General features: G+C 38.9%; 1 protein-coding gene across 1 annotated transcript in view; it reads left to right on the plus strand.

Moving 5' to 3' along the window:
- The window catches only part of LOC122989232 (collagen alpha-1(XXIV) chain), a 99,863-nt gene that overhangs the window by 60,660 nt on the left and 22,831 nt on the right, over window positions 1-16,372 (plus strand). Inside the window, exons 25-36 of the mRNA XM_044361985.1 lie at window positions 1,261-1,314; window positions 2,594-2,647; window positions 4,397-4,450; window positions 4,999-5,052; window positions 7,550-7,603; window positions 7,843-7,887; window positions 9,367-9,411; window positions 12,077-12,130; window positions 12,814-12,867; window positions 12,996-13,049; window positions 13,290-13,343; window positions 16,167-16,220. Of these exons, the coding sequence (XP_044217920.1) occupies window positions 1,261-1,314; window positions 2,594-2,647; window positions 4,397-4,450; window positions 4,999-5,052; window positions 7,550-7,603; window positions 7,843-7,887; window positions 9,367-9,411; window positions 12,077-12,130; window positions 12,814-12,867; window positions 12,996-13,049; window positions 13,290-13,343; window positions 16,167-16,220 (630 nt within the window). The remainder of the gene's footprint in view (window positions 1-1,260; window positions 1,315-2,593; window positions 2,648-4,396; window positions 4,451-4,998; window positions 5,053-7,549; window positions 7,604-7,842; window positions 7,888-9,366; window positions 9,412-12,076; window positions 12,131-12,813; window positions 12,868-12,995; window positions 13,050-13,289; window positions 13,344-16,166; window positions 16,221-16,372) is intronic.

Below are 16,372 nucleotides of genomic sequence, written 5' to 3' on the forward strand. Positions count from 1 at the left end.
GAGTGTTGTAACTTGTTAATTATCTGATTATACAGACACATATCATTCTGCATGCATGAAACACAGCGGTGGAAATTGGCCCTCACAGCCAGAGACAACCACAGTCTGACCACGCTGGCTTTTGTGGTCGGCTAGAAGTGAGACCATGGTCTGTAAGAGGGCAGTCACATGAATTATTACAATAACACTGACATTCAGTTAGATTCAGATGTTCTGGTAGCTTACATTGTCCCAGTCGCTTAGTGTGCGCTGTGGTGCAGCATACTAGCAGTATTATGTCTTTAGTCTGGCTTGTGACTTGTGTATGTTATCACTTCTCATGTAATTGGTCACTCTTCATTTTTTATATACTGTACAAAGTTTTGTTTTACTTATTTTTTTTTTAACAAATACAAACACAATGATAGGGTTTCAAAAAGCACAGACACACATAAGTCTTACTGTTGGTCTGCTGCTCCAGATTCTCTGGAGAAACTGGCATCGGTCCAAACCACAGCCCCTCTCCCAGATGACTAATCTGGAAGTGGTTAAACTCCTCTGATAACTCACATATTTGCATTAGCTAGTGTTTTCCCCATGAGGACTCCTTGACTAAGTGGTGTGCATCTTTTTGGAGCCCTAAGAGTTACTCTATGCTGTTAAATGAGCATGCGCCCAGTAATTCCCAATTATTCCTATTGTCCTATTGTATTATTCTTGCCTCTTGCCAGACAACATAGATAAGTTCCAAGAAGTAAAATCATTGACTCACAAAGGCTTCAAATGTCAGGGTTGCAACCCTTTTCTAACTTTGATAGTTCTTTGTTGAATAATCCCTTATTATCAGTTCCTTATGGATTATAAAGACACAAGTGGAATCAATAATAGTATGCTATAGTTACTGGCAAATATTGATTTATAATCTACATTTGCTTAGTTTGTCTTTCTTTGCTTAAACATGAAATGATATTACATCTTGAATAAATAAAAAATTTAAGATGGAATTTAGCTTAGAAGTGTCAGGCACTTCAGGGGTCAACTCAAGTAGCCCCTCCTTTTTGCTTACGTAAGCATTGCATTGTAATCTATGACCTCTTGCATTCCAGGTGCCATAACAGATTGGAAAATAACCCTTAGATGAATGAAGATCAGGTCCCCACATTGATATACTTTCTCCTGATGAATTTGTGAATGTTTTCTCTCCTCTCCTCTCATCTCCTCTCTTCTCCTCTCCTCTCCTCGTCTCTACTCTACTCTACTCTACCCTACTCTACTCAACAGGGTCCACTAGGCCTGATTGGGATAGCTGGGGTGATAGGAGTCCCCGGTGAAAAGGTAAGACGTGTGTTTCTCTATCATTAGGCTGTCAGTCAGCATCAGTTGGTTGCTTGTCAGTGGCAGACCCCTGTAATTAGGGCTGTGTTAAGCAGCCATGACTGGAGGCCCCAGAGGGCCCAGAACACATGCTTAGATAAACACTCAACACTCTCACATCCACATCAATAACAATATTGTCAAACCTATGTCGCCATTACCGCCTCTCACCCCTCTGCCCCTTTGCCGAAGCAAGAAATTTTAAGGTAAATGCAGGAGAAAATAACAACTTAGTAGCTGACAATCCTCTTTAGACAAATTGGCCTGTCACTGTCTGGCTCTGAGAGACCTCAGATAAAGTATGTTTGATCCTGATTGCTGTCATTAGATATGTGCTTTGCGGACATTCAGTATATATTACACAATTGCTATCAAAGGGGGAACGTACCACACAGGAGTGAGTCGTGTAAAAATTCTCATGATGTATTCTGGTAAGGCCCTGAGGCTTTCTCCATGTCATGCTTCATGCTACATTGCCTCTCAGTTTAAGAGAAAATGTTGCAAGCGCCTCTGCAACCTTCCTGCTTGATTGAAATGATTGTTGATTATTGGCAAGTCCTCTAAACAGAAACCCCTTTTTGCCAACCCCCTCCATTATCCCCTCCCCTCTGTCTCAAGCTGTTCCTCTTTCCTTCCTATCCAGAAGCTCCTTGTGTGTCAGAACATGTTCTTGTGATGGGAAGCTGTCTGCTTGTCAGACTTTTGGTTGTCCTCGCCTCCTCTTATGTAAAATCCTCCTCCTGGTTCAATCTGTCAGCACCAGCCATACCCTGACAGCCCACAAATTCCTTTCACATTATATATATATGTATATATATTTAATTCAATACTGCCATCAGATTTACAGACCCTTAAAACAATTCTGATCCCTGTTTGATAGAAGCACAAGAAGTGGAAGGTTACTTGTACATTCATGAATGTCACTCAGTTTAAGGAGGATTAAACCATCACTGACACAAGCATTAGAGTGGAGACCTCTGCCGCTTTACTGCTCACCCGGGGTTACCTTAGCTTTCAACACACTGTGCAGGGTGCCACCAACTGTGTTTCAAAGTACCTGCTCGCTTTAAACTTCACTCAACCAGCTGTCGCTATAACCTCCTGCATTTAAGAAGCTGCTCTCCAGTTTCATGGCTCTTTATTAGGAAAAGTGTATGTTAAGCTGTGTTGGGGTTTTCTGTTTCGAGATTTCAGATCGTTGTTTAATGATCTTCTCTCTTTTCTTTTGTTTTTTTCCCAGGGTGACCGAGGACCAGCAGGTCCGACGGGTCCAGTTGGAGAGAAGGGGCCAAGGGTAAGTATAGTCACTCAAGATATACTGCAGAGCTCTGATTCTTCTCTGAGATTTGGAAAAACTCAGAGCCACAGTGTATATATTGAACAAAGTTTTCCAAGACATCAGCAAAGCTACAACAACCTACTAGAATTTGAATACAATGTTCAGTAAATTAATGTCTAAGGATGAATATAAGCACTGATCAATGTTGGCTGTAAGTTTTGGCTGACATTACTTAGCTTCAAGGTTTATTTCATGTCAATGAAAGCAGAATCACAAGAGGCCTAAAAGATTCCAGACTCCCCAATGTTGCAACTTTTGTAGATACAAATCTGCAAAATTGCGTCAAATTGTTTCTCCCACAGTAGTGTTGACGATAGGGATGAAAACACCCCGATAGGGATGAAAACACTCCTTTTTCAGTGACTCATTCTGATAATTCAATCTGGTTTGAGTATCTAGTTAATTGACTTATTGTTCTACCTAAAACCCCTCGTGGTCAGTTTGTACCTGACAGTAAACAGCTCCAGTGGCATACAGTTTCATCTCATATTTGACAAAATATCAACTGCAGGCATTGTACTTCAGTTGGAATTTGAGTGTTTTGACAGCAAAAGTACATTTGTATAAGCTGTTAAAATGCCAGGTTTATGTGTTTGCAAAGGTACAAATTTTGGGTAAGACCTATTTTATAATATTGAAAAGGACCTACCTTTGTCAAGCCCAGTAAAAACTGAGAAAACTGACTGTGTTGGGCTCATTTACATTGCCATGGAGAAATTAGCATTAAAATTGATTCATTGTGTGCCGAAATCCAAGGAGTCTGTTGAAGTTGGATTTGATAAATATTTGTAAATTTGCGGGTTAATATCAGGCTAATTTTACAATGTTTGCCTGCTCACTACTGTGGAAAATGTTTTTAGCATGAAAATATTTTTAACAGTATTGATCCTTCAGAGAAAAAATCATGTTGCAGTCCAGTGCAGCAGTGTTTCAGCTGTCTCCTGTAATGCTGCATGAGTCCATAGAGAGAGAGACTGGCCTGCATCCCTCACTGTCCTGAGGCCTTGGATTAACTCCATGTCTGTGGCTTTGGGCCCCAGTCCTGACCTAGCTGGCTGGCAGACTGGCTAGCAGGCTGACTGATTGGCTGGCTGGAAGAGGGGATGACTAATTTGGTGGCTGGCTGGCTGAATAGTTAGATGATTGAATCACTGCATGTGTGTGTATGTGTCTCACTGTGAGAGAGAGCTTTGTGATTTATGTAAGGAGTTATGGTGATTTGTGTGAACCAGTTTGTGCTATAATGTAGCCACATTAGCGAGGAGTTGCAGTTCAATGTGTGGGCTTAGTGGTTCTTTCACCACAGATTACAATGATCATCTCATGAAGTTCTGTCTTTGTTTAAAGACAATTTGCAGGGATTAGCGTTTTCTGGCAAATCGCAGACACTTCTGACTCTCTGTTTTTGTGGTATTATTATGTAGAGAATTATTACATAGAAAATGGGTGGTGGATTATGCTGTGATAAGAACCACAGCACCCAGTTGTCTCTTTTTTGTCTAGAGGACCTGGACGACATTCAGTCGTAATCCTTTGCTGTTATATAGTCTTGCACTGCTGCTACACTGTTGCCCCACACTAGTCATTTAACATCCTGAAGCAGTAATGCAGCACTAATGTAGCAGATGCCATTAAACAGTGGTAAGGGACATGTTTTCTTGTCTAACTTTCTTTACTGTTTGTTATTTATGTTTTTTCTATTAGGGGTATCCAGGGTTGCCAGGAAGTCCAGGGGACATCGGCATGCAAGGTGCATCTGTAAGTGTCATACCCTCATCACTACTATGTCATACCAAACAGTGATTCTTTGTATTGTATTCATATTTATGTATTGAAAGATAAACCTCTTTACTCCTTACACACACTCCCTACATGCATATTGTTATTTCATTAACTTATTTTGCAGAAGGAAAGGAAGTTAATATCAGTTTCTTTTTTTGTTCCTACTGCATTTTGGATTGAGTCATACATGCATTAGCGCTTAATGGACTGAGAAGCTTAGATATGTTGACTCTCCTCTTCTCTACTCAGTGACTTGGCTGGATATTCTAAACGTTTAAATTACAAGATTAACTTGGACTCTTAAACTGAGTTAAAGGAATCTACTCTTGGTTTTTGTAAACACATAAAATTTAAGAGGGTGATTTGATGTATCAGTTTTCCTATTTCCCCCACCATTTAGTCTAGACCTGTGTAAACAATATGCCCTAACTGGCTGATTTTACAGTAGTTCTGCTGAAGCATTTGTTGTACATCCATCAGGTTCATATGACTAGTGTTGATGTGGGTCTTGTTTTTTCTCACAGGGTCCACAGGGGCAGAGGGGTAGTCCTGGCATCGCTGGGACAAAGGGCAGGAGGGTAAGAGCTATCTTTGCCTTTGGATCATTTGTTGTACTAGTCCCTTGCTTGTTATACATGTGAGCCTACTTCAACTCAAGTGTGACCATGAAAACATCACATTTTAGACCCATGGTTGTCTGTTTCACATCACAGCTCCATTCCCATAAACCAGTGGTTAAAGCAATTAAAGCGCACGTGTTTGTCCTTCCACTTGGCCCAGGCTCCTTTATAGGTGCATTTACAACTGTTTCATAAGCCCAATGAATCTTATGTTGGACATCATGGTAATTTCAAATGGATATAGTGTGGTAATACTGGTGAGACACCGTGTGGCTGAGAGGAAAATGACACCTTCAGGTGAGGAGGCAAAGATACTGTAGTTATATAAGTTCACTGTACTGTACTCTGTTTTCATTCTCCACTGACAATCATCAAAGAATACTTTATGATTGTATTGTATTTAACCAAGAAATATAATTCCTGAATATTGGCCAAAACAAGTGATTGCCAACCAATGCATCTACTCTTATGAGTATTTGTTTTCAGGACATTAATATTTAGATTATCTTCTGAAAGAATAGTTTCATTGTCTGTAAACATGACTATTGTAAAGGTTCTTCATTGTTACTATTTTTAATTTCTCCAGCAAGGAACATAGCTAAGTCAGCCAGATATTATCCATGACAGTCAAAGGTTTTGTACTGTTCTGGAAAGTATCAGTTTCTCCTCTTCAGTATTCAGGTTGTCATGTGAGGCTATCGAGCAACATAGCAAATATCTACCAGTTTCTCTTTTGCTTAGTCAGTAGGTTCAAACCGCTTTGGTCTGATTGCTTGCAAGCAGCAGTACATCCTGGGAGGTCCTCTTTGCTGCTTTTTTTAAATTCCTAGTTGTGCTTTTTATTTACTTTTAACCTTTCCTAAACTGAGGGTTTGCTCATGCTCCTCTCCTCTGCCAAAGTGCCATGACTAAAGCTCTCTGGTTGAATATGTGTCCGTTTCAGCTGATGCATAAAGACATGAGAGAAACATTAACAAGCGTTTGAGCACTGCCTACTACCACACTACTTCTCACACTTCACCACTTATCTGTAATTCACTTCCTTTTATCCTCAGTTCACTTGCCAAGCAAAACATATGGTAGCCCTTAACATGCCATGGCTTGTATTGTTTACCATAATCTATACATGTTACAGTTTGTGGTTACATTTCCTGTCTTGCTGTGGTACGATAGATCCTCCCTGTTCCTAATCCGCAGTGCATCTCCACTGTCAAGGCACACGATCCATCATGGACTAGTGAGGATTGTGAAAGCTTATCATTTGAACCAGAAACTGCAATTTTAAGATGAGAGGTTAACCTCATAAGAAGCAAAATGGATCTGCTACACTGTGCTATTCCTCAGGGTAATCTCTGAGTCTGACTTGAGTGAGTCACTTTTTATCTTTACTCCGCTTATCACTCATTCTTATCATTTACCCCTCAGAGCCATAAAAAACGAGTCATATCTTGGAGCTGAATTATGTGGTGTGCACCTGCCCCACTTGGCTCACGTCTGCACTAGTAAGCTGAGTGTGGTGCATGTTTATAGCCGTTCTTGTCATTGTCAGTGAATGGACTCCCCGTCACTGACAAGTGACAGGTAATGCATTCTCTGAATTATGAGTTGCTCCCCTCACATCTAACCTTTCTATCTCTGATTTCTCTCCCCAATTTTAATAATCACTCACAGTGAAGTGTTCCTAACCTGTTGCGTAATAATGTGTATTATCACCTGTATAGTTGAGTTGTTAGATTTGTTTCCTTTCTGCACTAGTCAGACTAATAAGGTAATAAATGTTGACAATAGTAATTAATTTATCAAACATGACCAGAAGCTGTTGTTTTTCTTAATTTCTTGGATACTGAGAATTAAATAATTAGAAGGAATCAGTTCAGCACTGCCTAAGATGGACCAAAAGTTACAGTCGCAATGGTAACCTCCAAATTTGGCAGAAATAACTGTCTCATTGACCTTTAATTTTAAGATTTAAGATTTAAGATTTAAGAGATTAAGATTGGAGAGAGAGATGAACCACGGGAATGACCAAAGAGAGAGAAAAACAAATCTGTGTTTGTCTGCCTGCAAGGTTGAAGGGAGCAGAATGACCTCAGAGGAATGGGAGTCTGACAGCCAGAGGCTCAGACAAAATAGGAGTGGGTAATCAAAGATAGAGATAAAAGAGGGGAGACAAGATGGAAACAACAGATAGGCTGATAGTAGAAGAGTCCTGAGAGAGTGGACAGGAGAGAAAAGGGCAGGGTCTTGAGTTGTATTTACAGTTTTTATCTCTCGCCCTACCTGTGTGGTGGGGGTGGTAGGCTGCTGCATCGAGGTGGACTGATTACTTTGTTGTTGGTATATTTACAGAGTTATTGATGTCAACTTGTGTATGATGCTTTGATGCTAAACTAAATGTACTCTTGCACTACTCATTCTTTGTTGAGTGATGTTGAAGTGTGTTTTTGTCGCATAGGGGCCCCGAGGTCCAGATGGCCCACTGGGAGAACCAGGGCCTGAGGGCATCAAGGTAAACTTGCACACACCCTGTGGGAAAAAATTTAGACCGTCACAATCTACATGTGGAGATTGGACGAATATAGTAGTTTGCATAAAATTCTTTACTGTATAATAGTCAGTGTATTCGTGCTGGAATTATTTGCTTAACTTGTGAACACAGTTTATCTTTAAGCGTAAGAATGCTTTATTCTTTTCTATGAGGAAGCTTTCTAATGTCTTGCCAAAATGTGTCATTTTTTTTCTTTGCAGGGTGAAAGGGGTGACATTGGAAAAAAAGGAGAGCCGGGATTCATAGTAAGTTGTCTTAAGATGAATACGTCTTTTTTAATGTCTGAACACATTTTCTGCTACTAGCTTGTGAAGGAGAAATGTGGGAAAAGAGAAATAGTCAGTAGAAGGTACCTTTGACTGCCTTGTGTTGCTTTAAATGTTTCATGTTAAAACACACAGTATTTTGGATGAAAGCTTCAGGCTCTTGCCAAATGACAAGGCACATTTATATGTATCTTCATTTATCCAAAGCCAAGAATAATCATTGTCATAAAAAAGGCATCATCCTGCAGCATCTAGGATAACAAACACATGCCTTTTGAAGATGCACATTTACATCATGGAAAACACATTACCACATGTATTGCCAAACATTACTGCAGCACCCAGTATAACCTGCAGGTCTCTGTAAAAGCTTGGTGGGTCTTTAATCAGTTTTTATTTGCAGAGTGGGCCTTTGTTTTCTCGCCTCTGTGTCAGGTTATACCCAAATGCAATTACTCAGTAACGCTGCCAGCTTGTGGTGAGGAAACCTGAGCTAAATCTGCTTAGGAATAGCACAATGAAAGTTAACTTTGCGTTCAACTGCTGCAGCCTGCAATGCCTTGTGTTAGAAAGAAATTTGAAGTGCAGATTTAAAGTTTTCCAAAAAGTGTACAGGTTTATTCACAGAGCCATTTTAAGCGTGGCTATGTCATATGCATGCATGTGTATGCTTGTGTGTTTGTGTTTGGTGCCTCCTCAAGTTCTGTTCATTTAGGCTGGGTGTAGTTGATGGCAATGGATATTTGTAATTGACATGCATTCTCACTGATGTTCTCTATTTCATAATGGCTTATTTCTACATGTCACAGACAATGTTGTTCAATTACTCCAATTAATCAGATGAGAAAACTAACCCAGAAGGACTTCATAGCATTATTATCATTGTATATTATACTAAACCTTACTGCACAATGGCTGTTTATTTTGAGGCCAAATTCAGTGATGTTAAATTCTGTAAAACTATGGTTATAGTACATTCTGATTTTTTGCACACGTGATGTGTTGGTCATAAACACAACTATTTAGAACACATCATTGTTATAAGTAAAGCAATTAACTGCAAAATGTTCTCCATAAAAAAAGTTGATGTCAGAGCTATAATATTTATAGACATTTCAAATGTTTTTGTTGTGCTGAATCATTCAAAGCCTCCTGGCCAGATGAACAACACACTCATTTACGCCTCTAGTCAAACCAGCTGTGTTGTGTATTCATCTGAGAGAAATTCTCAACAACTGGTTAAAAGGTCCAACAAGGAAGCCAATTATAAATTATCCCTCTTTACAGACTGCAGGCTGCAAACGTGTAGCAATGCATATAAACCTATCATTGTAAAAACTCAGCACGCATAAAATCACATCAGTTTGTTATCATTATTTGTTTCAAAGTAAATTGAAATCAGTTGGGTTGATCGAAACTACATTTTAATCATTCAAATATTGATTTCTCTCTTTCAAGGGCAAGGCTGGAAACCCAGGAGAGAGAGGCGCTTCTGGGAAGCCTGTGAGTGATGTTTGTAACTTGTAATTATTTTTCTGCTGCATTTTCCATTTTAGAGCTTCAATTATCCTCTCGACTTCACTTTAGACAACGTAGACCTGTTAAACATTCCACATCCTGTTTTCACCTGTAATATATATAATTAGTACTTGAAGGGTTGGAGGCAATGAAGTCACTGAAGAGGAAGTTTCATTGTTACAACACTGAAAGGTGTTTACAGGTTCATAGTCAAAACACACATGTAATCCCACTTAGTCATGTGGTGTGTGTGTTTGCAAGGTTTTCTGCTTAGCATAAAGTATTAACATCAGTTTGTTGTGACTTGAAAGTTTTAATGAAGACCGCATACCAGCATAACTGAAACTTGGTTGCATTTTCTGCTTCTTTATTGGAGAAATAATGAGTGACTCAATTGCATTCTAGCTATTTATGGTTTTAGTTTTATTGGTTTAGAGGAGCCAGTAATTTGGAACAGTTTCATATAAACTGCCTTTGTATCTTATGTTCAGTTGTCAACAACGTGCATCATATTTTGCTCTTTGAAATACCTTTAGATTAAGGACCGATCAATAGTTATTTTTTAAGGCCAATACCAATAACAATATTTGATAATGAAAACATTAAAAACTGATATATATCGGGCAATAATTAACATGTAACATAAACATTGTTGTAAGAATCTCTTAAATTAATGGTTAATAAAGACTTGTTACCTGATCAGTACAGTCAGTGCAGATACTAATCTGTGACAAACTAATATTGTCCAATTTATCAGTCAGTGAAGTAATTCGGTCTTTTCAACAGCAAAGAATACTATATACGGTAGGACATACATTCAAAGAAAACCACTTACATTGTCAGCGTGTCTTGTTAGTGACACACAATACATAGACATTTGGCAGTTTAACTTTGCCAACACTTTTTGGTTTTGCCACCAAGAAAATTACAGATGGCAGTTTTGATGTGGTTTTCAACTGCGAAAGGATAAAATATCTGATGTTCCACAGATGGTAGAAACATGCAAACAAAAACAGATCGAAAAGCAGATCCATGTGGGCTGTCTAATAGTCAAGAGATGTACATATATCCACAGTATGATTCTTATAGTGCAGTTTGCTCATCTATTTATGGCCGGATTTAGAAAGGATGATCCCCCTCCGTCAGAGAAAAAGCTCTATCACCTGCATGCTTAAGCTGTGTTGGACTCGTTCTCAGTTGTTTGGCTTGTCTTATTTTCCAATGACAAATTGCTTTGCACTTTCTTTGATCATGTATTGGCTCAACATTTGACAATTCAGCATTGTTTGTAATTACTCTTAACAAACACACAAATTCACACATGGACACCTGCAAGCCTGTGCTCTCAGATACGCACTTACATTCATGCACACCAATGGATATAAAAACACAATCACATTCACAAGACTAGTTGTGACTTGTCCCTCCTAAGCATCTGCTAAGACCTTTTGTATGGGATGAGGTTGCAGTATGATTCATGCACAGGTCATTGTGTGCTTTGACCTGCACTTCAGTGCAAAGTTAATGTTCACAGTAACTGTAGCTTTGATCCATTGCCTCCTGTAGAATCAAGATTGAGATGTTCAGCAGTCTATTTAAATGAAGAGCATCTACAGTTACTCCTCAGCAGTTTCCCACTATTTTCAACCTCACTGCTTAAACAGCATATGCTGTGAATACTGCATCTTTGGCAGCTGAAGGGGCCCAGCATTTCTGTTGTCCACCTCTGGAGTGATAGCGCCATCTTGTGTCTGGAAAAACTCATTCCTCACAATTTATCATTATTTTTTTTATCATTAAAAAACAGCCTGCTTTTGTTTTCATAGATGTAGGATTATAAACAAAAGTGGAATTATTTCAGCAGTCTTGTTGTCACACAGTAATGTTTTACACTGTAATTTCTGTAAATGTCCTTGTTTCTATTAAATCTTCGTCTTTTCGTCACTTTTAAAAGTTACTATCACCAACCCTTTACATTATATATTGGCTGTGAGAACATTTCAGTTTTTTTTCTTCTTCTCTTATTTTTCCCTTTTGTTCACTTGATTCATCTTCACTCCTTTAAAACCTTGTTTATAGAGATTGACACATTCAAGACTTTATTTTAAACTATATTTTTTTCTTTTGATTTGTATCTACTCAGTGACTGTAAGCCAAAGTTCTTAAATTGTTGTTTATCATTATAGATGAGGCTGTGGGTTTGCACAGTTGACATGTAGACTGATATCCTCTGCAGCTGATGGTTGATGCTACTGAAATCCATTGCTACTTCATCCAATTTTGGCAGTTATTTCAGAGCTATTTCTCATATACACAAAAGTAATGCCCTACTCATGTCAAACACTGCTTCACATTAGAAGGCCTTGTCTAAACTTGGCAGCACAATGTCTGGACTACAACAAAAAGATCTGATGCTGCAGAAAAAAACAGTTGTGGTCGTATTGCATCAAAGAGCATCTGTGTCGTGTCTGTCGGCATTAAGCAACACTGAAATATTAGACTTACGCACCATGTTTGTGGATACCATGGAAATGATGATAATGATGAGAAGAGGACTTTGAATGAAGCCAAATTTCCTCAAGCTTGTTCCTGTAATTACACAAATGAATGATCGAAGCTACATTGAGCTCATGACTCTGTGTTTTTCCAGGGTAAGCCAGGTATTCCCGGCAGCACGGGGGAGAGGGGACCCCAAGGTGAACCAGTAAGTATGCTGTCTCATGTTGTCCTATTGAAACGATTGTTTCCGGGAAACTAAAAACAAGCCGCACATTGTGAAACTGGTCTGTCTCAAATCTGTATGAAATGTGAGTGATGATGTGGACAGAATCGGTATTGTTTACAAAATTAGTTTCACAAGGAAGATGCTGTCAGGGTTCAAGTAATTGAATAAACAGTCCAGAAGCTCTGATGTTCATTACCAGAAATTGACCTGCTTGAGAGGGAAAAGGAGTTGTTTTACATTTGTCATTGTTTTTAGCTTTCTTCCTCTACGTTCCTCACACCTTAAAGCTCCATACCTTGTGCCTCTTTTCTTGGATTAGTCCTCAAGTTCCTAATTTTCCTGGAAATCTGCCAACCCCTCTGGGACATGAAGAATGTCAAACAATCAGATACAAATATTTGTTATGGAGGGAGGTTTCAATAACGCAAGAGGCAAAGTTTATGTTATGGGTCTCATCTTGCTTTTGGCTGGTCTTCAGTTTTACTCCAGGCTCTCTCAGCTTCAGTTAAACCTTTAACTGTATCTGTTAGTTTTGGCATTATTGATTGTGTATTATGTCTATTCTGGTGTTTTATACCTGGTTTACTTAGTAAGTCCTAATAATGAGATAGTTCTGCTTAAGGCATCTTATGATTATGTTATCTTGTGTCATTTTCTTGCAGGGACCCAAAGGACCTCCTGGAGAGGCAGGACCTGATGGAGAGCAAGGATCTGAAGTACTTCTCATTCATTATTTTTAACTATTAATCAATTAATTATTTTGTGTTTGTGGCTTTTAGGGGTTACATTCATATTTATTCAGTACAAATGACACATTCCTTTATTTCTCTGACTCATCTTTTAGGGTGGGCCTGGTGCAGAGGGCGAACTGGGTGCCATCGGAGAGCCGGGGTTAAAGGTCAGTAAATCTTCACCATGTTTTTTTGGCACCTCCCCTCCTGCCCCTGCACCTTAGAAAACATTTGTCATGTGGAGTATCAGTCCCTACCAGCCTCCAGCAATGTGGAAAGCTGTGAACTTGTGAACTTAGTCTTGGCTTCAGGTTCAAGTACCAGTGGTTAGTGCAAGGACTGTATACACACATCTAAGTGTTTTGTGACCTCCAGACAGCCTTGTGTTGTGTTTTGTGCCCCCGCAGGGTGATGCTGGGCCTCCAGGAGCTGAAGGGGAGCAGGGACAGGAGGGAATCAGAGTGAGTGACTCCAAACTCCTACTAATCCTTTCCTTCCCTGTGTTTGGGTAAATCTAACCCGGTCATATATTTATTCCCCCTATTTTGATGAGAATGTCTAATCCCTTGGTCTGAAGAAAGCAGAACAATGAAATTGTTTTTGTCTGATGAGCTATATCAGTAGCTTGAAAGTCTTTTCTTTCTTTTTTGTGGATGGGACAGAAGGTTGCTTAAAAATCAGACCCACAGTGCATTTTGTACTTGCTTCATCGTAATGGATGAAGGGAGTTTAAAGAATTAGATGGTGTCTTGAGAAACTGTCCATTCTGTCCATGGGAATTCTCTGAACTTGTTGGATTGAAGAAATCTGAGATTGTATGTGATATTTGTCAAACAGTCTGTCTGTTTGTACAATCTCCTCAATACAGATGTTCCAAGGACATGGTCTTCTTTGTTTATTGGTCATTGAAATTGTGATTACAGTGGGGATTTTTACAGTTCATCTTGTATATATAATTTAGCAAAGGAAATTAAATCACTAATCACTAAATGACTAGAGGGTTTTCATGCCTGGCAAGTGTGTGTGCATGAATGAGTATGAGTTTGTTGAGCATGTGAGCGTGCAAAATAATGATTTGCAAGTACTTTCTTTCCACCTCTTGATGATGACTAATTTCAAAAACAAGGCACGAACAGTAAAGAGATTGATGAAAAACTACAAGCTGCTTCTCAGCCCAGCTTTTGGAGGTTAAGTACATAATAGCTGACATTTGGCAGAACATTGGGAGTAGTTGTGTTAGACTGGAATTATGTTTTCTACAGCCTCAACCTGGCATGGCAGGGCATTTTCCTCATAGACAGATTGAGTGGACTGGACAACACATTGCAGAAGCAGTTACTGTAGATAATTACTGAACATATTTCTGTAATAACTTGAAATAATTAGTAATATAAGATGGTGTGAATTTTTATGCCTCCGCGCCAGCGACAGCCGTAGCCAGAGGCATCATGTTTTTGGGTTGTCCATCCGTCCATCTGTCCATCCCATTCTCGTGAATACAATATCTCAGGAACACCTTGAGGGAATTTCTTCGAATTTGGCCACATCATTTGATTTTGGTGGTCAAAGGTCAAGGTCACTGTGACCTCACATACGTCCCATTCTTGTGAATGTGATATCTCAGGAACGTCTGGAGGGAGTTTCATTACATCTGGCACAAACATCCATTTGGACTCAAGGATGAACATGTTTGGCCATAACTGAAGGATTCATATGCTAATTATGACAAAGTTTCACACAAATGTCTAATAGGATAAAATGATGAAGTGATGACATTTTATATCCAAATAATCTCTAAGTGAAGGCGGCATGTTTCTCACTGAAAATTATTCAGTGGAATTATACATGTCAACGTAGTGATAACTTCTATTTTGCTAGAAAATACACTTTATAACTTTTATTAAATTCGTTCAAAGTCTTCACTACAAATATGATATGAGTCTGGACAGATATGGATGTAAACTGCAGTTTGACTGGTTGGTGAAGGCATACAAACATGAGATGCTATTTCTAGTTTTTATGATTAACAATTTTATTGGCATTTTGAAAGAACAAACTTTACAAGCATACATGTGACAACTATCTGTTGATGACAACCAGCAGTATTAATGTCAGTGCTTGTACATGGAAAGTATAAAAACTGACAGTCCTTGGAACGGGCAAACCAATGAAAGAGAGAAAAATAGATAAATAACACAAATGAATAAAGACACACAAGACAAAACCAAACAATAGCATACTTCACGCTCAGCGATGTCAAATACAGTGATAATAATGATGAGATATAATGTAGGCCAATCCCCTGCCACAGAAATAAAAGTGAGGGAGAGCATTGGGAGACTTTGACTCCTTGAGCCCCTCCCAATCCCACACCCTAGTCCTGATTTACAGGGGGGGCAGAGGGGGCCTTCCATTCTGAAATAATGCACATACGCCCCAGCATCAGTGCGGTCTGCACCCATTCTGCATCAAGATGGGAGGTCCTTGAGGAGCAACGGGCTCCCCCAAGATATACAGCCTCTGGGAAAAAGACACATCGTTGGCACATCGTGTCCTATGATTTGTGTAACATTTTTGTGAATCTCAGATGTCTTGTATTTTGGGGCAGCTCTGAAACATATGAGTCAATGTCACACATGTTTTAGATAGTTTTGTATGGTTCTTGGCCTTTTAACTCTTTTATCTCATCTTTTTATTAAGTAACTTACTTCATGTTTTCTTTCCCTGAATTTTAACTTCTTTCTTCTTGAAAAAAAAGAAAAAATGTTGTATTATTTTCTTTCATACAACTTAAAGAGTAACTTATTGCACTCTGAAACACTCTTGTTTTTTGTGACCTCCAGTGGTTTATCTTGTCACCTTGATGTAATGATGTACAGGTGTACTCCAGGACACCATGACATCATTGTCGGGTGTGTTTATAAACTTAATAAAAGTGCATGAGATTTAAATTCATTAAAGGTACCTTTTGTAATATCTAGCTATGCAGATAGTTTTGCTTTTACTGGCCCAGGAATTAAGATGCTAGTATCAACAGCAACAGTTATTTCCAGAAACAGTTTCCCATAAAGGACTATTTCATTTTGAAGAAAATGATTCAAGTAAAAGTAACCAGAAAAATATGTCTGGAAAAACATGTTGCTATTAAACTTCTTAAATGCAATGTTTCAATGCTGTGAGCACATCAAACTAAATCCCATTTTGGGACAACATCAGAGTTGTGATGTTTTGTCACTTTGGACAGCAGCAAAAAGGTTTTGTTGTAAATGGTGTTGTATTTGTAGGGTCTTCCTGGTCCCCCTGGTGAAGACGGTCCTCAAGGGAAAGACGGAGCCAAGGTAAAGAAAGCAATGACTTGTTTTTGTTGACTTACACTCACTAATTTCTAACAAAATCAACCAAAATGAGTTATGGATTTGTTGTGATTTTCTTGTGGGATTCCCTATATAACAACAATAATAATGCGCTTTCAATAGACACTGCTTGCTTT

Source organism: Thunnus albacares, chromosome 9 (assembly GCF_914725855.1).
Source record: "Thunnus albacares chromosome 9, fThuAlb1.1, whole genome shotgun sequence".
NCBI lineage: Eukaryota > Metazoa > Chordata > Actinopteri > Scombriformes > Scombridae > Thunnus > Thunnus albacares.